The sequence below is a fragment of the Lontra canadensis genome, unplaced genomic scaffold (assembly GCF_010015895.1).
Source record: "Lontra canadensis isolate GAN:19392208 unplaced genomic scaffold, GSC_riverotter_1.0 scaffold65, whole genome shotgun sequence".
Classification (NCBI taxonomy): domain Eukaryota; kingdom Metazoa; phylum Chordata; class Mammalia; order Carnivora; family Mustelidae; genus Lontra; species Lontra canadensis.
Window position 1 is genome coordinate 1,568,488 of NW_022631059.1, and position 19,752 is coordinate 1,588,239.

A 19,752-nucleotide genomic window follows, 5' to 3' on the forward strand; every position below is an offset into this window, starting at 1 on the left:
GCGCGCGCGCACGTCCGCCCGACACCGCCTGACGCCGCCGACGCCGCCGTACGTCCGCAGACGCCGCGTACGTCCGCAGCGCCGTGCGGGGCGGGGGGGTGGGGGTGCGCAGAGGCGTCGGGAGCCGCGGGCCGAGCGGCCGTGAGTGTGCGCTTTTCCCGGCCGCGCCGCCGCCCGCGCCGCCATGAGCTACGACCGCGCCATCACCGTCTTCTCGCCCGACGGCCACCTCTTCCAAGTGGAGTACGCGCAGGAGGCAGTGAAGAAGGGCTCGACCGCGGTGAGAGGCGGCCGGCGGGGAGGCTCGGGGCCCGGGGCGGGGAGGGCCCGGGACCGCCGTGCCCACGGGCCCCGTTGTCGGCTCGGGCGGCCTGCGACGGCCCCAGCGGCGGTGGTGGGGCCGGGGCGGCGGGCGTCTGGCCCGGGGAAGCCTGCTGGCGCCGGCCGCTGGGGCGGCTTCTCCGGAGGGCGGCTGCGGTGGGCGTGTGCTGGCCGGCGGCCTCGGGGTGCGTGCGGAGCTGCGGAGGAGCCTTCTTCCCTCGCGTGGTTCAGCGCGTGTGCGCGGCCCGGCGGACGGCCATGTTGGCGGGTCACCGCTGCGCGGGCCTGGGCTCTGCCCCGGCCCCTCCGGCCGCGGAGAGGCTCCAGGGCTGGGCACCGAGCAGCAGGGCGGGCTCAGCGGGCCCTTTGAGGATGTGAGCAACTTAGGGGACCCGCACGCGGAGGTTCCCAGTTAGGGGAGGGGGCTGTCCTGGCGGTCGGCGGGCTTCAGGAGCCGGGGCAGCGGGTTGTGTGTGTCGGCGGGGCGGCTCCGTGCTGGGTCTGCGGCGGTGCCGCAGGGAGCCCTCCGCCGTGCCGGGCAGTGACATCTGAGCGCAAACTTGCCATTTTGATCATCGCTGGAGACTTAACTTTGGGGCGTCTTTGAGACGCTTCTTGGCTTGTTTATTGGTCAAGCCGTGTTATAAGGGCTTTTGTTTTTTTACCATGTGTTATTTCCAAGGCTTGAGCCAGAGCAGAGAGAAAGTACACAGAACGCTGAACTGTAAAGTTTTTCTTGCCTAAATCTGTTCTGAAGTTAAGGTTCAAAATCCATCTTGGGGCATGTCTTAAGCTACAGAGCACTGGAAGAGGAGCTGCTTGGGACACTCCCCCATCCCCTAGTATTCCCTCAGGCCAGCCAGGGTGGCTGGCTTGGCTTACTCCTTCCAGCGTCTCTGGGTCTGGTCTTCCCCTACCCCCACCCCGAGGGAACCTGGAAGATCACGGAACACAGGAGAAGAACGGGCCTCAAAATGGGAAACACAGGGGTGTCTGGGTGGCTCAGTGGCTTAAACCTCTGCTTTCGGCTCAGGTGGCGATCTCAGGGTCCTGGGAACGAGCCCCGAATTGGGATCCCTGCTCAGCGAGGAGCCTGCTCCCCGCAGGCCCCCCTCCCCCACCCCCACCCCGTCCCGTCTGCCTCTCTGACTACTTGTGATCTCTCTCTGTCAAATAAAATCTTAAAAAAAAAAAAAAGTGAAACAGTGCTGACAAGTATTTCTTAACTGCCGGGGGGAGGGGCGGTGGGGGGGGGTGTTTGCACCCCAGGGGGCATTTGGCAGTGGGTGGAGCCGTTTTTCCTAGCCTGAGACTGGGAAGTGCTACTGGCTGACCTCTGGGGTAGAGGTGGGCAGGGCAGCCCCATTGCCCATTGTACCCCTGCTGAGAAATCTCCAAGCAGAGTCTTACTGGTCCTCCAAGCGTTGTCCCATTCCTCTGCTCCTTTCCTGACAGGGGGCAGTCAACTGGTCCTTGGGCATTTTCTCACATTTTTCATTCTCTCTCTCCTCTGCGTTATGTGCCATACACAGAGCAGTTGACTTTCAGGAACAACCGTAGTGGTCCTTCACCTGACGCGCATCCCCACAGTGTGCACATCAGTGTGTCACAGTGGAGGAGGGAGTAGAGTGAGTGTATAATTTCACAACTACAAAAACACTGCTTTCAGGGCATCTGATTTGAATGTCAGGGTTTCAGACTTAAAAGCCTGTTATGTGATTCTTTGATACAGTAGTTAGTTATCATATTGTAAGGGAAACTGTGTCAGTATGTTGAAGGCACGGGACTGGGCACCTCATCATGCACCTGGGCCAGCTCTGCCAGAATCGGGTCAGCATCCGTGATCCGCAGGGTGTGGTGTCCAGCCACATTACCACCTGCTTGCCACCCTGTGCCTGCGGGGAGAACCTCTGGTCACTTTCGAAAGCACCGTGTTGATTTTTATTGAAGGTTGGCGTGCGAGGAAAGGACATCGTTGTTCTGGGCGTGGAGAAGAAGTCCGTGGCCAAACTGCAGGATGAGAGAACCGTGCGCAAGATCTGTGCGTTGGATGACAACGTCTGCATGGCATTTGCAGGTGAGTGTGGGGCCAGTGCCCCATTTCTCAAAGGTCAGTAAAGATCAGCCCTTTGGAAGCCATCTTGGTGGGTTTGCTCTTGGAAGATACGTAAATTGGTAAACTAAAAATCGTTTTAAGACTGTAGATTTAGGGGCGCCTGGGTGGCTCAGTGGGTTAAGCCGCTGCCTTCGGCTTGGGTCATGATCTCGGGGTCCTGGGATCGAGCCCGCATCAGGCTCTCTGCTCAGCAGGGAGTCTGCTTCCCTTCCTCTCTCTCTGCCTGCCTCTCTGCCTGCTTGAGATTTCTGTCTGTCAAATAAATAAAATCTTAAAAAAAAAAAAAAAAAGACTGTAGATTTAGACTTGTGGGGGGAAGAAAAGCTTCACCATGCTTGCTTATTAGGGCGCCCTCTGGACCAAGGCCTGTGCTGACAGCAGCGTGCGACTGGGCTATAGTTACAGCCTCGAGGCAGTCTGGCTTTCCTGCACTCCTCCCTGCTGGCCCACTGTGGGAAGATCCCAGTTGACCCGAGGGAACTAGGGATTGACTCGCGTTGTCTGAGCTGCTCACAGAGGCCGATGGTTCCACTGCCAGTCACCCAGATGACCTCAGAGCTGGGTGTCAGGAACGGTTCAAGTCGGCTTCTGCCTGGTCACGTGACTTGGGCCGTCGTCCGTTGGAGACGAGGCCTGGGTCACGCAGCATTCTCTGCCGTTGCAGGGCTCACCGCTGACGCGAGGATAGTCATCAACAGGGCCCGGGTGGAGTGCCAGAGCCACCGGCTGACTGTGGAGGACCCGGTCACCGTGGAGTATATTACCCGCTACATCGCCAGTTTGAAGCAGGTGGGTCCCTGCCTGTGGCTCAGCTCTGCTTACAGAGCAGTCCCTGCTGGGTCACACGGCGTTCTGCCACAGTAGCTCGAGTTACCGTGTGTCGGTGTTTGCACATGTCACTTCAGGGGAATCAGAAAACCGCATGGACTCCATGCACGGTCCCGCTGTTGATTTCTACAAGTGTAACTTCTACGGCTTAGCCGCTTTGTTGGTATTCTTCTGTTTAGTGGATGGGATGGTCCAAATTCATGTTTCTGGAAGGAAATGGGAGTTTTTGTCTCGAAGCCCCGCATGACTCGTTTCCCAGCACCTGGGAGATGCTGAACGCTGCCCCACACTGTGGTGAAACGCTGGTCGTTTTAAAACCCAACTGTGTAGCCAGAAGATTGTCTGTTGTCAAGTACTTCAGTGGCCTTAGTTGTGCTCTGTGGCGCAGTTCTGGTCACAGGTCTCGCTTTCACGTCCTTCCGAGTAAGAACACACAGAGGGAAGGAGGACCGCTGAGTGCTTGGGCCTCGGCTCACTCGTCACTTGCCTGGCAGATAATGTGAGAGCATCCCCGTCCCGTCCCCCATCCCCTCAGGGACGGCACAGCTGCTTCAAACATTGTGTGTGTTGCTAAGGGTCGGTTCCAGGGGCCTTGCACACTAAGAAGCATTAACGTGCTCCTTTTCCCACCAGCGCTACACGCAGAGCAACGGGCGCAGGCCGTTTGGCATCTCTGCCCTTATTGTGGGTTTCGACTTTGATGGCACCCCCAGACTCTATCAGACTGACCCCTCAGGGACATACCACGCCTGGAAGGTGAGTCCCTGACCAGACAGAGGGTCTTCAGGGGGTCTTGCCAGTAAAGGAAGTTGCAGAGGCCTTTGGAAGGTGCTAGGCCTCCTGGTGGCTCAGGGTGGCCTTGTCTTGCCAGTGCCGGTGCACACATCCCACACTGCATTTGTTTCATGGTATTTCTGCTGGTACAGGAGCAAAGAACATGAAACTTGCTGTTTGAGGGGCGCCTGGGTGGCTCAGTGAAAGGCTCAGGTCGTGATCCCGGGGTCCTGGGATCGAGCCCCACATCGGGCTCTCTGCTCAGTGGGGAGCCTGCTTCCCCAGCTCGCTCTCTCTGCCTGCCTCTGCCTACTTGTGAGCTGTCAAATAAAATCTTAAAAAAAGAAAAAAAAAGAAACTTGCTGTTTGGGAGGAAGTTCAAGGATAGGCGTGGGGATACATGGTATGAAGTAAAATTGCCCACGTGTTCTCAGCGATCAAGATTCGCACTCTTGGTGAGGGCGCTGCAGGTCTGACATTGCGGACTGACTCCCCGCTGCCCGGTAACCTTTATCTTATTCTTGGTAAGGATCAGCACCAAATCCAAATTCTTAGCCTTTAGGAAAAGGAAGCCATGGTTGTGTTCTTGGGCTGGCTCTGGGTTGTTGTACCTTGTACCATATAACACACATTTCTGCTTCAGGCCAATGCCATAGGCCGGGGCGCCAAGTCAGTGCGTGAATTTCTAGAGAAGAATTACACTGATGAAGCCATTGAGACGGACGACCTGACCGTGAAGCTGGTTATCAAGGCCCTCCTGGAAGTGCGTTCACATTGGAAACCTGGTGCTCGGGGTGGGCAGAACAGATGGCCCAGAAGTGGGTGGCCGGTGTACCAGCGACAGGAGGGGAGGCACTGAGAGCCTCAAGGGGAATGCTGCTGGGCCCTTGAGGGCTTGTTCTGGCCGCCCGCTGCCCCGGTGCTCTAGCGACTCCTCTCCATGGCCGCAGCATGCAAGGACCAAATCTCTGGGAACTCGTCTGAGAGCACGCTGCTAGGGAGAAGCCGAGGCAGGACAGGAACCACCAGGTGTGGACTCTGTGACTCAGAGCCCTCCCTCAGCCTTGCTGGGTTCCTGCTGCTGCTAAGGTTGAGGAATTAGAACTGGGAATGATGGTTAGGAGGCATAGGGCACGGGGCTATGTCCGCACTTCAGAGGTATTGGCCGGTAAAGCCAGAGAGGCCGGGGCGGCGGCGGGGGGGGGCAGCTGTTGGGGCTCAGTGGCAGGGAGAGCGGTGAGCATAGCTGCTCCGTGGAAGGGGCTACAGGAGGCAGGCGGGTGGTTGGGGGGATTGCCCTGCAGTTAGGACAAAAGCTTTGGGGCTGGGGCTGCAGGGTGTCCTGCCCTCTCTTCTCGAGCAGTATTTGAGGCATTTGCCAGAGCGGTGTGGCCTTGAGGAGGGAGAAGCATCTGACATTACTCTTTCTTCCCAGGTGGTTCAGTCTGGCGGCAAAAACATCGAACTGGCCGTCATGAGGCGAGATCAGCCCCTCAAGGTAATCACAAAGTTATTTGCGGTCTTTCACTCTGGAGCATTCCCGGTGATGCAGGGGACAGGGACCCTGGTCCTGTGGCGTGAGTGCTAGGAGGGAAGTTCTCTCGAAGCCCCCCGCAAATGAGGTTCGCTTGGCACACTGAGAAAGTGTTGGCGGTCGGGCGGATTTGCTTCTGCTTTGCAGTCGCCTGCAGGCAGCTCTGACCGTTGTCACCTGGCTCAGGCGCGCCCAGCCTGGTTTTCCTGTAGCAGCGGCTGTGAGGCGCCGTCTGGCCAGAGCCCAGAAGTTCCCTCCCCAAAAGTGGCAGTGCCGCTCTGGGGCACCTCGTGTGGCTTGGGGGTAACCATGAACTTTCTTCGGTAGATTTTAAATCCTGAAGAAATTGAAAAATATGTTGCTGAGATTGAAAAAGAGAAAGAAGAGAATGAAAAGAAGAAACAGAAGAAAGCATCGTGATGATGAAATCTTGTAGTGATTTTTAAATTCAGATCATGGATGATTCTCGAGGATATGTAGGCATTTGCATTCCATTTATTATTGTCCACGTGTCCTGCAATAAATTTCTGTGTTTGTTAACCTTTTCGTAAGAGCATCTGTGTCTTGGTGCAGTTATGACCACTCTGTAAAGTGGCGTCTTCCCCTTGCTTTGTGTCTCCGAGCGCTGCCCTCAGTGGGAGCGCTCCATGCTTCATGTTCCTTGTCGCCAGACGACAAGCCACTTGGTGGGCAGGGGGTGTCTGCCTTTCTGGTTTGTGAGTTCAGGCAGCTCTAGGAGGGCTTGCATACTGCGACGGCTTCTGTCGACAGGCGTGTGGCATCTCACATGGACACAGAAAACTCTTAAGTTTCCCCCCATTAGAGGTTCTAACCAGACTGATGTTCCTTCTTACAGACCTTCAGTTTCCTAATTCACACAGAACATTGAGGACAAAAGCAAACAGCACGCAGTTTAAGTGTTTGAATTCAAAATTCTGCAAAGCAGCAGCTTTGTTCAGGACAAGTCCCGTGGTTCTGGGATCCAGATCCAGTCTTCACGTTCCTAAGCTTCCTGGTGCTAACGGCCCCCTGCCCACTCTCACTGTAGCCAGTGACGACCCCGCCTTCAGCCTCGGTCCTGGTCCCCGGCTGGGTCTATACCAGAGACTCTAACTTCCTCCGTCCCCAGCTTTGCGTCTTCAGAGGAGGCTCTGCTCTCAGGCCTGCTGACATACCCCTGTCTCCCTGTGCCCCAAGGACATGGCATAAGAGGCTCTTCGTGTCGTGGGCTGGTTCCCCTTCCAGCCATGTTGTTAGAACTCCAGGGCTCTGCTCTGCACGTCAGTCGTACGTCTCTTGCTGAGTTCTCACTGAATGACACATACATATTCTCTTCTAAAAGGAATACAGAGGCCCAGGTAGGTTTCAATAAAGCTCAGCATAAACTATGTAATTGTCAACATGTCCGCTTCAAGTTTTGACAGCAAAAGTAGTCACAGTGGTAAACGGACTTGACTACATCTGGATTCACTTAACAAATACCGGCCTAGGGCAACTTCTGAGTCCCCTACTTTGTTTAGAATTCACGCTCTGCGCACCTGCATCCAGCACACACGCACGCGACAGAAGATTTTTTCTTCTTGGCCAAGAATGTTCCTTATCCGCCCACCCCCTTCAAAGGAAGGTTGCCCAGAATTTGTTGAAATCCCGACATTGCAGACCTGACTCCCTGCTGTCCGGTCCTGCTCGGGGCCCGATGGAACCCCAGGCAGGCATGGCAAGATGGGATAGGCCTTGGGCCTCTGACACTGCTTTCAGAGTCAGCCAGAAACCCAGGCCAGGCACATGGTGCCGGGGTCAAGGCCTGTAACCGGCCCGATGGCACCAAGGACAGGCAAGCTCTGCGGAGCTCAGAGGCCACGGCAAAGCAGCAAAAGAATGGCTTCTGAAGCAGGTGTATCTGTGAACTGGATTTTTAAAAACTAGTTTGTGCCCCAAGTGTCTGGGAGGCAGAGCCAGGGTGGCCCACTGTGAAGCTGGGCCGACTCGCACCTTCCTCAGACCAGCGGCCAGCTCACGCAGGAGCAGCAGGTGTCCCCCATGGTCCTACCAGCCTGAGGCCTGAATAACATCTCCCGCCTCAGGACGGGCATGTCACACAAGATGTGACTCAGGCTGCAGAATTAACAGGACGATTTACTTTAAGAGCAGAGAAGAAAAAAGTTGTAAAGGTCTGCATGTTTATTTATAATTACAATTTACATCACTCCAACAGAGCAACCCATTGCTATGTTCTACAACTCTTAGCCATTAAGTCCTACAAAAATAAACCCAAGCTTTTACAGTAACTGAATCAATACAGAACTAAAACCTTTATAGCTATTTAAAGGGGTTTAGTTACCAAGGTGCTTATGTTCAACACAGTGCCCTCTCCGGCAGAAGGGCGCATGCTCACACTACAGGTCTGACCCATTTACTCATGCAACAAATTTATGTTCCCCACCCACCCTCCACCCACCGTAAAACAAAAACGCAACTATTTACAATTGAGGAGAAATAATGTTTTAGGTCAATCGACCTTGCAAAAAAGACTGGCTCATTTCCAAGGGGATGAGACACTGAACAGTGGCCAGAGTCCAATACTGACCAGCCTGGGTCTGGGGATGGCAGGGATGGGGCAGGAAGGACAGGGACCCCACATGTCCCTGGGCTTTGGCCCCCATCCCCGATTCCTATGGAAGCCAGGCTCCGAGCAACAGTTCCTAGCTTAAGTTCAGGACCCCTTCCTAAGCCTCCAGGACTCCCCCCTCTTCCCTGCACCACCCCCCCTGCCCCAACCCACCAGCTCTAAACCTTGACATCGCCACTCTGGATGTAAGGGTTGTCTGGTTTGCTTATACAACATGATCTGTGGGACGCCCCACTCTCCCTGCCCTAACGCCCACCCACCCCCACACACTCCCATGCTGGCCCTGCGTGGCTCCTGAGACCCCCCACCTGTGGCCATGGGGGTGCCAGGCCAGCAGCACCAGAGACCAGTTGGGTTATAGAGATACACACTTGGCTGCCACATTTGCCAAATGGGATTTGGTTCCGTTTGAAAAAAATCAAAGCTGTCACAAAGAAAAGTCACAAAATGAGGATCAAGCTTTTGCTCTAAAACCTTTCTCCAAAATACCAGAACCTTAGAATCAGGCTGTGCGCAACTAAAGAGGAAAAACAGGCCAAAATACCTCCAAGAGGTCACCCACGGATACTTCCCCCAAAACAAGTGGTTCTAACTCAGACCATGTCCAAGTTCAATTAAGTTCAAAACATAAGTAGTAGTACGGGAATTTTCCAAACTCCATAAACAAAGTGACCCCCGTGTCCCCAATAAGTGCAGCGTTTCCAACATCCTCAGACACAGCGTCGTTTCTGTGCGACTTCCACAGGCGCCTGTGAGAAGGGGACAGGACACCAAGTGAGTGCGCTCGGCCAGCACTCCCCGAGGCAGCCGCCCCGCAGGAGCCAGGCATGCAGACTCCCAGGGAGGATGGGGTATGCATCCCCCCGCTGCACTCCAGTCAGGCCCGGGCTCCCCAGACTCTGTAATCACAACCGAGGATAGAAATCATCTTTGTGCACATGGGGGACAGAGGGGGAGCTCCAGATCCCAACCTGGATGAGGCAGGTCAGCTCCAGGCACACCTGTAACCCCCTCACCGCCCAGACTCACGGGGCACACAAGTCACTGGCAGTCCCACAGTCCCTGCAGGCCAGGGCAGGGAGGCTGGCTTGGGACAAGTGTCCTTGCTGACCACACTCTGACAACACTGGGGCCTGCCCTCCCTAGGAGGCCCCTGGGTGACTGGGAGGGTCGAGGCCCTCATCCTGGCTCTTACTGGAAACCAGAGCCAGCTGCTCCGGGCTCCTAAGCTCTTCCTGCAGAGAGAGGCTGGCTATCGGGCTCTCCCACCCCAGCGCTCTCCCTGCAAAGGGCCCAGAAACTTCCTTCCCTCACTCACCGCAGGCGGCATCTTCACACCCTGCCAGTCCCGGCTCTGTGGGAAGTTGGGTTGCGCCGGGTTGTACCGTTGCCCCTGCCCCCTCGAAATCCACCCCTGAAGCTACGGCCACGAAGAAACCTTCCTGACACCCCAAAGGTCTCTGTGTTGAGCTTCCGCTCCTCGGCCCACGTAGTCCGCCTGGAACTGAAGCACAGACAGGGGCGTGAGACCAACGGCAGCGGTCCCTGCTCACCCCTTTCCGAGCCAGGCCCCTGCCTCATGTAGCCCAAGAGGGAAGAAAGCCCGACAGGTGGGGACTGCTGCTGGAGTCAGCAGAGGGGATGACCCGGTCCCGGCCCAGCAACCCCGGAGCCAGCGCCGCAGCCACTCCCAGCCCCATCTCCAACCAGTTTGGAGATGGTTTCTCACGGGCCGGGGCCGCTTCGGCATCAACTCTCGCTTTTACCAATGAAGGCGAGCACGCGACGCGAGGCAGGGCCCCTGTGGGCTCCAGGACCCAGAGCAGGTGACAGACCCCTTCAGACAAGTGAGGAGGGGCTTGGGCTAGATGGAACAGTGTCTCCGAGAATGCGATGCTCGTGCTCTGGGGGCAGTGGGGACATGGCACCAAAACTGCATGCTGTCCTGCCGTCCTTCATGCCGCAGATGCTCTGTCACCCACCTCCGTAGCTCAGGAGAGGAGCCCTGTGTCTGTTTCCGGGCCGCTCACGGGCCCTGCACCAGCACTGAGCTCCTCTTCTATGGTCCCCACAGTCCTCACTCAGAAGAACCAGCAGCTGAGCCCTTCAGTCCCCCAGGCCAGCAACCCAGAGACGTGCTGGTCCTCCCCACGTGCTGTCGGCACACCCTGTCTGCTGCCCCCTTCCACGTGCATTCGGAAGCCGAGCTCTCCCCTCACCCGCCACCACCACCTTATTCCCAAACACTCAGACTACTGCAAAAGCGTTCAGACGGGCCGCCCAGCCACGCCCGTCCCCACCTTCAGCACACTCACCGGGGAACACGAGGTGTCGGACGGGATCGCCCCCCAGCTCCCGCCCTGACAGCTGCCCACGGCTCTTCACACACGAGCGGCTCGTCACTGTGACCTACTGCTACCAAGCCTCCCCCATGTACACGTCCCCTGCATCCCGGACTGACTGGCCCCGCCCCGGTGGCCTGTCCACAGCAGCTTCCTTCGCTCCCCACTCCACTGGCTCCCAAACACCACATGCAGTGAGATCGCCACATCCAACCGACCTTTACCTTCCCGCCGCCCAGCCCTCCCCTCCCATTCCCTGAGGCATTTCTATCCTAGACCTGCTCATGCTTTTATCAGTTTTCCCCCGGCCAGGCCAGAGATGTGGGCAAGTCAGGACTCCCAGCTTGCTCTGTGCGGTGTCCTCGCCGCCCAGCAGTGTGGCGGGCGCCCTAACTTCCACGATGTGCCCGTCCTACAGACCCCGTTTACCACTCTGCTCACTCGCACGGCAGCATCCAAGCACCAGCTGCATGGCACTGAAAACGCACGACAGGGTCCCCAGTCTCCAGCAACCAGACGAAAGAACCTCCCCCACCCCCAACTGAACCCTGGCTGGCCGCTGTGAGTAGCAAGGCCTCGGGCCCCCAGGGTCCACCGGGAACAGGAATGGGCCAGGACGAGCTCAGCTGGGGAGGGCAGTGCCCACCCCAGCTTTAATGGACAAAGGGGCTGCAAAGCCAAGACAGAAGTCGACTCCCCAGGTGCCCGTGACTGCCGGGGGTTTCAAAATTGCCACCTGCTGGTGCCACGAGGACCGAGGTGCCCAGGTGGCAAAAATGTGAGTAGGATCCTAGATTGGCCCTGAACTTAGAGCGGAGGCCGGTCTTCAAGAGAGCAGGCCCTGGTCTCAGGGGTTGTGAGGCAGAACGAGGGTCTTCCTGCCAGCCCATCCAGGCCTTGCGAGCCCTGAACCCACCCCTGGCCCCTGACCTGGTCTTGAGCTCAGAGGAGATGTTGTCGAAGAAGGACTTGGACTTGTCATAGTAGCAGTTGGGCCCCAGGTGGTCTTCCTCAGTGGGAGTCTCGTCACTCTGGGTCACCACTGCCGAGTCCTTCTCGTCCCCCTTCTCGGCTTTGTCATCTGCAAGGAGAAGAACACACTGGGATGCTGGGCAGTGAACCGAGTGCCCCTTCTCCCCGCGCAGACGCCCCGGCAGCTGTCGCGCTGCGGGGGGGGGGGGGGGGGGGAAGGGGGACGGCCTGCATCGTTAGCGGAATCTCCTCCTCAAAAACTGCTCCTGTCCACCCGGGGGCCGCACGGTTTGCTCCCCCTCCCCCCCAAGCACAGTTCGCAGGGGGCCCCGAGGCTCCTCCGCTCCTTCAGGACTCCTTAGGGGGTTTCACTTCCACACTGGCCAGCGGCCCCCCTGCATGCCCCCCGCCCCTGCCCGTCTTTCCTTGACCTGCTTCTACAGATACTCCTGGACCGACAGCAATTTCCAAATAACGGCAAACACCTTTAAAATTCAGTTTCTTCTTAAACTCTTTGTCCAGCTCCTCCCTGTTGAACTGGGCGTTGGCGCTCTCAAAGTCAAAGTCGCCTTCAAATTTGATTGTGTTTTCCTTGACGGCCGTCGGGCGGTGTTGCCCCCTGGAGCGGTTCCTTGTTCGTCTGTTCCCTGTGAGAAGGAAAGCCGCGGCTGGTAAGCCACCAACCTGACCTCACTCGGGGGGCACACAGCAGCAGACACTGAGCCCCAGCACGCCCTCGAACCGTCACCCAGAGACAGGGCGGGGGGCGGTGCGGGGGAAGCAGAGCACACCTGGACAGGGCGAGGCGCCCCAGAACTCAAGGGGCAACAGCTGTTACCTGATCTCCTCCTCTGAGGCCTTCTGTTCTCGTCATTCACCTGCCCTTGACTTGGCACAGCGGCCGGCTGAGCTACATCTAAGGCGCAAAAGGGAAGAGTAAGGCGAGTGCCTGCAAAAGCGGAGCCCAGCGACGGACGCAGGGTGGCACCACCACAGGGGACATGCAGCAAGGGGGGGGCCCTGCAAAAGCACATGGTGTTTAGGATGGGGACAGGGATCGGTGCTGTTCAATTAAAATAAAAGGAAAAACAAAAGGAGAGGAGAGAGAAAGAAAAAGGACCCCAGGAAGCAGCGTGCCGCTTTGAGAACGCGAAGCGAGCCCCGGAGGACGACGTGTGCTAGTACCGCTGCCGCTCTTGCCGCCGGGCTGCGCGGGCCGCCCGCCGAGCTGCACCCCCGCGGGGCCCTTGCCGGGTAACAGCTTTTTGGCGTTCAGGTTATCAAGAGAACCAGTCTGCACAGCCTGCTCCACCATGGGGCTCTTGCCGACTGGGACGGATGGAAAACCGGCTCCTGAGACGGGAAGGGAAGGAGGGCTTAAAACCAGAGAGGAGCAAACCTCACCCCTGCGGCCACTCCTGCCGGGTGGCGCGCCAGGCAGCTGCAGGTAACCGCCTGGAGCTTCTCCAGATCCCAGCCAGGCCCCCCGGACCACCCCCCTGTGTCTGGCCGGGCGGCAACAAGGCCGGTTCATCCGGGACCCCTGAGCCCCAGGACCCCCAAGCTGCGGACCGGAGCGCTGAGGAGAGAACACTCCGCCAACAACAGGCACCCCAGGCGGTTTAGAAACTGCTTTCCAGGGCGGGAGGGGGACACATAAAAACAAAGGAACGAATTGAGCTTTCTAAACACCACAGAAGCTCTAACCCCAAGGGGGCTCCGTGGGTTCCAAGATGCCAGCAAATTCACCGTCTGAGAACTTATTTCATCCTACTCCTCTCTGAACAAGAACCGTCCCAGTTCAGGATCTTGCAGTAAACACAGTGATCACTCTTTAAACCCCAGAACACTGTTGTTTCCGCTCGAGGAATAACAACACTGGAAAGGGCGCGGTGATAAGACCCACTACAGAGAAGTAGGCCGTCAGGAAGAAACGAAGGCTCCCCGGCTGCCCCCGGAGGCGGGCGCCCGACATTCGTTCCTACCATGCCGCAGCCCCGAGCTCAGAGGCTGAGCCTCGGTGGGGAGGCAGGGAGAGGGGGCAGGCATACTGGCCCATCTCCTCTCCTCGCTGCAGTCTACGGGGTGGGGTGGGTGCTGGGTGGAGGTCCAGAGCTTTGACACAGAAAAGCTGAGCCCTAACCACAGCAGGGACTACGAGGAGAGGCAGCCCGTCACACGTGAAGACCGGCTCTTCCACCTTTCTTATTTTCCACGTGGCACAGACGCTAAGGTAACACCTGTGAAAAAGTCCCTTATGACCAGCACGGAAGCTGCTTGGGGGGCCCACCCCCACGCCAGGCGCCACGCCAGAGCAGCCTCCCCAGCCTGCCACCTTGCCCAGCAGGGCCTTCCCAGAGACCCAGACGGACCGCTCCTGCCGCACTCTACCTCCGGGGTGCGAGATGCTCAGGCTCCTTTGCTTTTGAGAAAAGAAACCAGTTAAACCATCTTGCCTTAGCAATTTCATGCAAACAATCCGAAGAACGACGAACTGTCTGATGTCAACTTAACCGAGAAAAAACATCACTGCTTCCACAACTCGGACACGCCGGCACCCGTGCAGGAGCAGAGAGCAACACAGGCAGAGTAACAGCCTGACGGCAGTGCTGTGCCACAGCGGGAGCTCCAGCAGCCGTCCCGGACCGAGCCCCCGCGGCGAAGGCAGGGCTCCTGTGCTCGACCTCAAACAGGCAGGCACGTGAATCTCAGCTCTCCGTGAACTGAGAGCATCAGGAAAGGTCAAGAGGCACCACAGCGAGGCTGAGGCAGGTGGTGCACACGAGCCTTAAGAAGCCGTTCGCCTGGTCGGTAGCTCGAGCAAGCCTCCCAGTTCTGCAGGGCTTCCCATTACAAAGCTGCCCTCAGGCCCCTACAGCTGACCAATGTGGCACACGGTTCCCAAAACAACAGGTGAGTTTCTCAGGGACCCTCCACTGCGGTCTCACCCAGCAATCTAGAGCACATCTGGAACCAGCAGACACCCCAGGGAAGGGCTTTCTGTGGAGAGGGAAGGGAAAGTTCCCATGTTTGGTGGTCTCCGTGCAGGTCAGAACTGACCCTGGGCCCAGGGAGAGTGAACAAGTGCTTGGTCACTTCTTTCCAATCTCTTCTTTAAAAAGCTGGGAGATGGTTAATAGATCACGACCACACACTGAATCAAATGGAAGCAGCTTAATTGACCCCACTTGGCTACAGCTACGGTCACTCTGGGCTACTGGTTTACCCCCTTGCTCTCAGGATGGCAAGACAGCATGCAGCTCTCCCAGACTGCGGTTACCCTTGGAAGTGAGCTGATGTGGTTCTGAGGACATGTCAAGCTCTGAGGCGGGCTGTGGAGATGGAGAAGAACTAGGGCTGGAAGCTGCGGCCGAGGCTGGAGGGCTCACCAGCTTCTCTAAAAGAAGACAGAGGAGAGAAGAGCAAAAGAGAAGGTACACAAATAAGTAACGAGACACTCGTCCTGTGTCTAGCAAGCTTGGAAAAAGCCAAGCAGTCTCTTGCAGGACACGTGGCTCACACAAACCTGCTCTAGAAACACGGTGAGCCAGGCTGAGAAAGGCACCCACACCGGAGCAGCAATCAAAACAACGTGGTTAGAAAGTGACCCAGACCCAAGAGCCAGTCTACAGGGCGTGCTTGAAGCCCTGCGCCCGAGGAGCAGACTGGCGACTCCAGGATTTGAACACACGGAAAAGCTGCGTCAAGGGCCAGGCAGACCCTCACTCTACATGTGCAGGAGAGAGCCTCATTCCAGAGTTGGTGCGCCTCTGGGGAAATAACTTTGGAGCAAAGCACGGACAGTACGCTGACTGTAACAGAGGTGTTGATGCGACTTTTGCGTTTACAAGCCTGCAAACGTGCCTATGGTCAGAACTCATCTGAAATCACGCGTCGTAACACTTGTTTCCTATTGAAGCAAATAGACCATGACTTCCACCCAGACCAACATTTCAGATGAACTTTGATTAGAATCATCTGTTCCAAAACTCAGACTTTTACTCTTGAGTAGCTACTACGTGTTCTAGCCGGTCAAGTCGCACAGAATAACGTACTAAGCATGCGACACAAGCGGAGCATCCCAAGGACGGTGTCCCCAGCACCAGGGTCTACGGCCCTGCCTCCCAGAAGTCATCGCACGAGTTTTCCAGACAGAAACAGTTACTCACCTAGACCCAGGGAAGCGGCGTACTGCTGGCTAAGCAGAGAGCTGGCAGCCAGCTGGCTGTAGGGCGGCATTCCTCTGAAGGGGCTGTAAGGCACGTGTGGCTGGAAGGAGGAGGCCGAGCCCGAGCCCAGGGAAGACTGAGCAACGAGACACAGAGATGAGAGCAGCTCAAGGCCCCCCATCACCCGCCCGGAAAGCACGGCTCAGATGGGGAAAGGCAGCCAGTTTTTCAGCCTGTATTCCTGGAGGCTGGGGGGGCGCAGGGGGCACTTCCAGGACGGCCAAAGGGGGCTCAAAGCTGCCTTTCCCACATTCCATACCCAACACTCCCTGTCCAGGTAACTCGGACCTCCATTTCCCCTAACTCAAGCCCTCTAATGACGCCCGCTGTCGTCAAGTAGTCTAGCTTCTGTACGGGTGCCCCATCCTTGGTTTGGCCCCAACACACAGGACTACAGCCACGTGGTTCCCAGATGAGCAGCCTTTCTCCGGTCCCCTCACTTTCAGGGACACTGCTGCCTGTTGCTCCCAAAAGGCCCCTTTGTCCCTCGGGGCCTGGCTCAGGTACCTGACTCTTCTGGAGTCCCTGAGAACTCTCGCTGCAAACCTTTCCTAAGTGTGGCCTGGGGCTGCTCCTCTTGTCCCCAGAACCTGCCACGCCGGCTCCTAGCCTCCAGGGAGCACCTCCCATAGTATGGACCTCCGAGGAACCAGGGAATATTTAAACTCTAAGTCAAGAGAATATTAATCTAGGTTCCCTGGTAATCCTGGGCAATTACGCCTTAACAGGAGCGCCCGGATGGCTCAGTCAGTAAAGCAACTGCCTTCCCGCTAGGGTCATACTCTCTGGGTCCCGGGATCCGCCCCGCATCTGGCCCCCTGCTCAGCACGGAGTCGTCTTCTCCCTCTGCCCAGGACCCCCAACCTCACCATGCTCTTCCCCAAATAAACACATCTTTAAAAAAATCAAATCAAAATTTTTTAAAAAGTTACGCTTTTATACAGCAGGCAGGTGTATGCTACAAGAATTGCAAATTCAGTGTCCCAAAGCACTGGTATTTACAACCTGGACAGCGTCGAGAGCAAGTCCTGCTGTCCCAACCCAAATCTAGTGACTTAAACGATTCCCCCAACACCCCAACAAGACCGGACCACGACCCCCTTCTCACGCAAGTGGACTGTCCCTCGCCAGCGCACACTACCGCGCGCTGAGCCGCGGACCTTTTGTAGGAACACCAGCAGCCCACACAGAAGTTAAACCACTGTCCGCCAGAGGACAGCAAGTTCCGCCCGGAAACCCGCGCCCCTCGGGGCCGCGCCACAGCCAAGCGGAGCCGCGCGCTTACTTGAACGATGGCGGGGTCCTGCGGGAGCGCGCGCGGGGCTTTCGGAGGTTCGCACACAGTGATGTCTTTGATGTCGCTTCCCCGGAAGATGATGTACTCATAGATCTCCTCTCTGGGGGGGGCCGGCCTGTCTGTGGGACGGTCTTCAGTGCCAAAAGACCGCACTTGGGAGTGGAGAGAAAGCGGGGTCAGCTTCTCGTCGGCCACGGGCGCTCCCTCCATCCTCTCCACGGGGGCTCTCGGGCGTTCCGCGACCGGCCCGCCCCGCACACCATCCGCGCCACCACGTCCGTGGTCCACCTTCCGACAGCGACCCCACCCCCCAATTTCCAACGCACGGTACCTACAAGACCCCAGCTGGCAAGACTCCAAAGGTTCTAGGTCACAAAGGCAACAAGTTAAGGACATCGGAGCCCGACAGTCCCGGGAAGTCGAACACCCTCGGGTGTGAGCACAGGAGGCCGGCGCCCCCAGCAAACCGGGCCGGCCTTGCAGAGCACCCGCTCGCACCCGCCTTCAAGATCCAACAGCACGACAGCTGCCTCTTTCCTGAAGCCTCACCCCACGCCGTCACCCCTGGAGCCTGTTCTGCCGGGAGAGAAGCCTGAAGGCTGCTGCTCACCTTCCCACAGCCTGCCGGGGGACGGGCTCTCACCGCACACCAGGGGCAGCGGGCCCAGAGCTGGACCCGCCGCACCAGCGTGCGCCCGAGCCCTCCTGGGGGCGTGGACCCTTACCAGCAGGGGTCTGTCCTCCTCCAGTCCGTGGGGCAGAGCTGGGCTTGAAGCAGCCGCTCCCTGAACTGAGCACAACTCCTGCTACGGACCAGACACTCTGGGCCTCAGTTTCTCCCATGAGAATCTCGTGCCAACACCCCCGCGTGCCAAGAGGACACGTCAGCAGACACCCCGCTCTGTAACCCCGAACGCCCGCCGGAGCAGGCAGTCGGTCTACCCAGAGGAAATTCCGGAGAGCGGAGCGAGGGCCGGGCGCTCCCCTGACAGAAGCAGCGAGCGGGCCGGGCCCTGGCCCAAGGCCTAAGGAGACCCCGGGAACGAACAGGGCTACGGCGACCCGGCCGCACTCGGCGCTTCTCCCCAAGAGGCGAGGAAGGGCACTCGCCATCTTCCCGGGAGGGTGAAGACAAAGAAACTTTGGAGCCGCCTCCCGCCTCGGCAGGCTGGGAAGGGTTGCGGGCCGCCCCGGAGCCCAGCACGGCCTCCTTCCCCCGCGTCTCCGGGGTGCGGCGGAGGCGGGCCGCCGAGCTGCCCAGCGAGGGCCCGTCCCGGCGGGAGGCTCCAGCAGGACGCGCTGTGTGTCCGCGCTCGAGGCCCCAGCAGCCTGATGGGTTCCAGAAGGGCTTGCGGGAGCCCCGGGCCCCTCGCCCCGCCCCTCCGCCGCGGGGACCCGGCTCTGCGCGCCCGCCGGCCCCCCACCTGCAGAGGTGGGCTGCGCGGGGGAGGGGGCGGCGCGGCGGGAGCCGGACCCGCCCCCTCCCCCCGCCGCTCCCCTCCCGCGGGCTGGGCGGGCGGGCGCGCACAATGAGCGGCGGCCGCGGCCGGGGGACCATTGTGCCGGCCGGGCGCCGCGGGGGGCGGGGAGGCGGGCGGGGGGCGCCGCGGGCTGTTGGCGGGCGGGGGCCGGGGCGGTTGGGGCGGCCGCGGGCCGCTACCTTTGGCGAGCGCCACGGTGGAGTTGTCCGTGTCGATGGTGTAGAGGATGCCCTCGTAGCGGATCTGCGCCTTGGAGATGAGGCTGATCTTGCTGCCCAGGTACGGGGTGCCCGAGGAGCCGCTCATGGCGGCGGCCGCCCGGCTGGGCCCGGCCCGCTCGCCTCCGCGCGGTCGCCTCGCCGCCGCCGCCCGCTCCTCCGCCTCGGCGCCTCCTCACCGCCGCCCGACGGGCCTGCGCTGGGACCAGCGAGCGAGCGGCGGCGCGCGGCCTGGGGCTCTGAGGGGAGCGCGGGGGAGGAGGGGCCGCAGCAGCCACATCCGGGGCCTCGCGCCGCCACGCCCCGCCCCCGCACGCTCGGCGCCCATTGGCTCGCCGCGCCGGCCTCCCTTTAAATATGGCCGCGCCGCGGGCCTAGGGGCGGGCCCGCCACCCACGCCTGCGCAGCCGGCGCCGCGGGCCCGGACGGGCTTTCCCCGGCTCTCCGCCCCCTCCTCAGCCGAATCCCGGCGGGCCCTGCGCGGGGTGGGAGCACGAGACCGGGCGGGCAGGCTCAGGGGTCGGGGCGGCGCGGGAGGGGATGAGGAGGTGGGGGGCGGAGAAGGGGTGGGCATCGGGAGGGGCGGAGCGCGCGTGCGCGTGCCTGGAGGGCGGGGCCAGCGGGCGGAGGGGCGGGGCTGGGGCGGGGCTGGGGCGGAGCGCCTGGGCCCGGCGGGGTCGCGGTGCGGCGAGCCTGCGAGCGGTGGACCCCCAGTCAGGCATCTGCCTTACGGAAGAGGCCAGGACAGCTTCCCCTGCTCCGGGCTGGAAGGCCGCCCGGCCGGGGTATGCCCGCCCCTTCTCCATCGCCCGCAGGCCGGGGTCCCTGAGCGCGATGCGGAGGCGGGGCTCGGGGTCTCTATCCCGCGCGGTGCAGGCGGGGGGGCCGGGAGTCCCTGTCCCGCCGAGCGGAGGCGGGGGTCGGGGTCCTTGTCCCGGGAGGCGACTGCGGGTTCGGGGTCCCTGTCCCTCGAGGTTGGCCCGGAGGGCCAGGAGTCCCTGACCGCTGAGA

At 59.6% G+C, this 19,752-nt stretch overlaps 2 protein-coding genes across 5 annotated transcripts; one reads left to right on the top strand and one right to left on the bottom strand.

Moving 5' to 3' along the window:
* The first annotated feature begins 106 nt into the window (after nucleotides 1-106).
* PSMA7 (proteasome 20S subunit alpha 7) lies at nucleotides 107-6,124 on the top strand. The gene is made up of 7 exons (XM_032878866.1): nucleotides 107-280; nucleotides 2,272-2,398; nucleotides 3,102-3,226; nucleotides 3,899-4,021; nucleotides 4,683-4,802; nucleotides 5,475-5,537; nucleotides 5,901-6,124. The coding sequence occupies exons 1-7, from the start codon at nucleotides 185-187 to the stop codon at nucleotides 5,991-5,993; spliced, it is 747 nt and encodes a 248-aa protein (XP_032734757.1). The 5' UTR covers nucleotides 107-184; the 3' UTR covers nucleotides 5,994-6,124.
* A 1,616-nt stretch (nucleotides 6,125-7,740) lies between these two features.
* On the bottom strand, nucleotides 7,741-18,982 carry LSM14B (LSM family member 14B). 4 transcript variants are annotated; one of them, XM_032878855.1, is made up of 10 exons: nucleotides 18,703-18,968; nucleotides 17,031-17,194; nucleotides 15,686-15,821; nucleotides 14,797-14,913; nucleotides 12,702-12,869; nucleotides 12,355-12,432; nucleotides 12,002-12,163; nucleotides 11,475-11,625; nucleotides 9,525-9,706; nucleotides 7,741-8,956 (listed from the first exon to the last, which is right to left on the bottom strand). In XM_032878855.1, exons 1-9 carry the CDS (start codon nucleotides 18,827-18,829, stop codon nucleotides 9,535-9,537), a joined length of 1,275 nt encoding a protein of 424 aa, XP_032734746.1. In that variant the 5' UTR covers nucleotides 18,830-18,968; the 3' UTR covers nucleotides 7,741-8,956; nucleotides 9,525-9,534. The 4 variants fall into 4 exon arrangements, with proteins under 4 accessions (XP_032734746.1, XP_032734744.1, XP_032734747.1 ...); XM_032878853.1 differs by having other exon boundaries at nucleotides 7,741-8,951; nucleotides 9,521-9,706; nucleotides 18,703-18,967; XM_032878856.1 differs by lacking the exon at nucleotides 14,797-14,913 and having other exon boundaries at nucleotides 7,741-8,951; nucleotides 9,521-9,706; nucleotides 18,703-18,978.
* Between the last annotated feature and the right edge of the window lie 770 nt (nucleotides 18,983-19,752).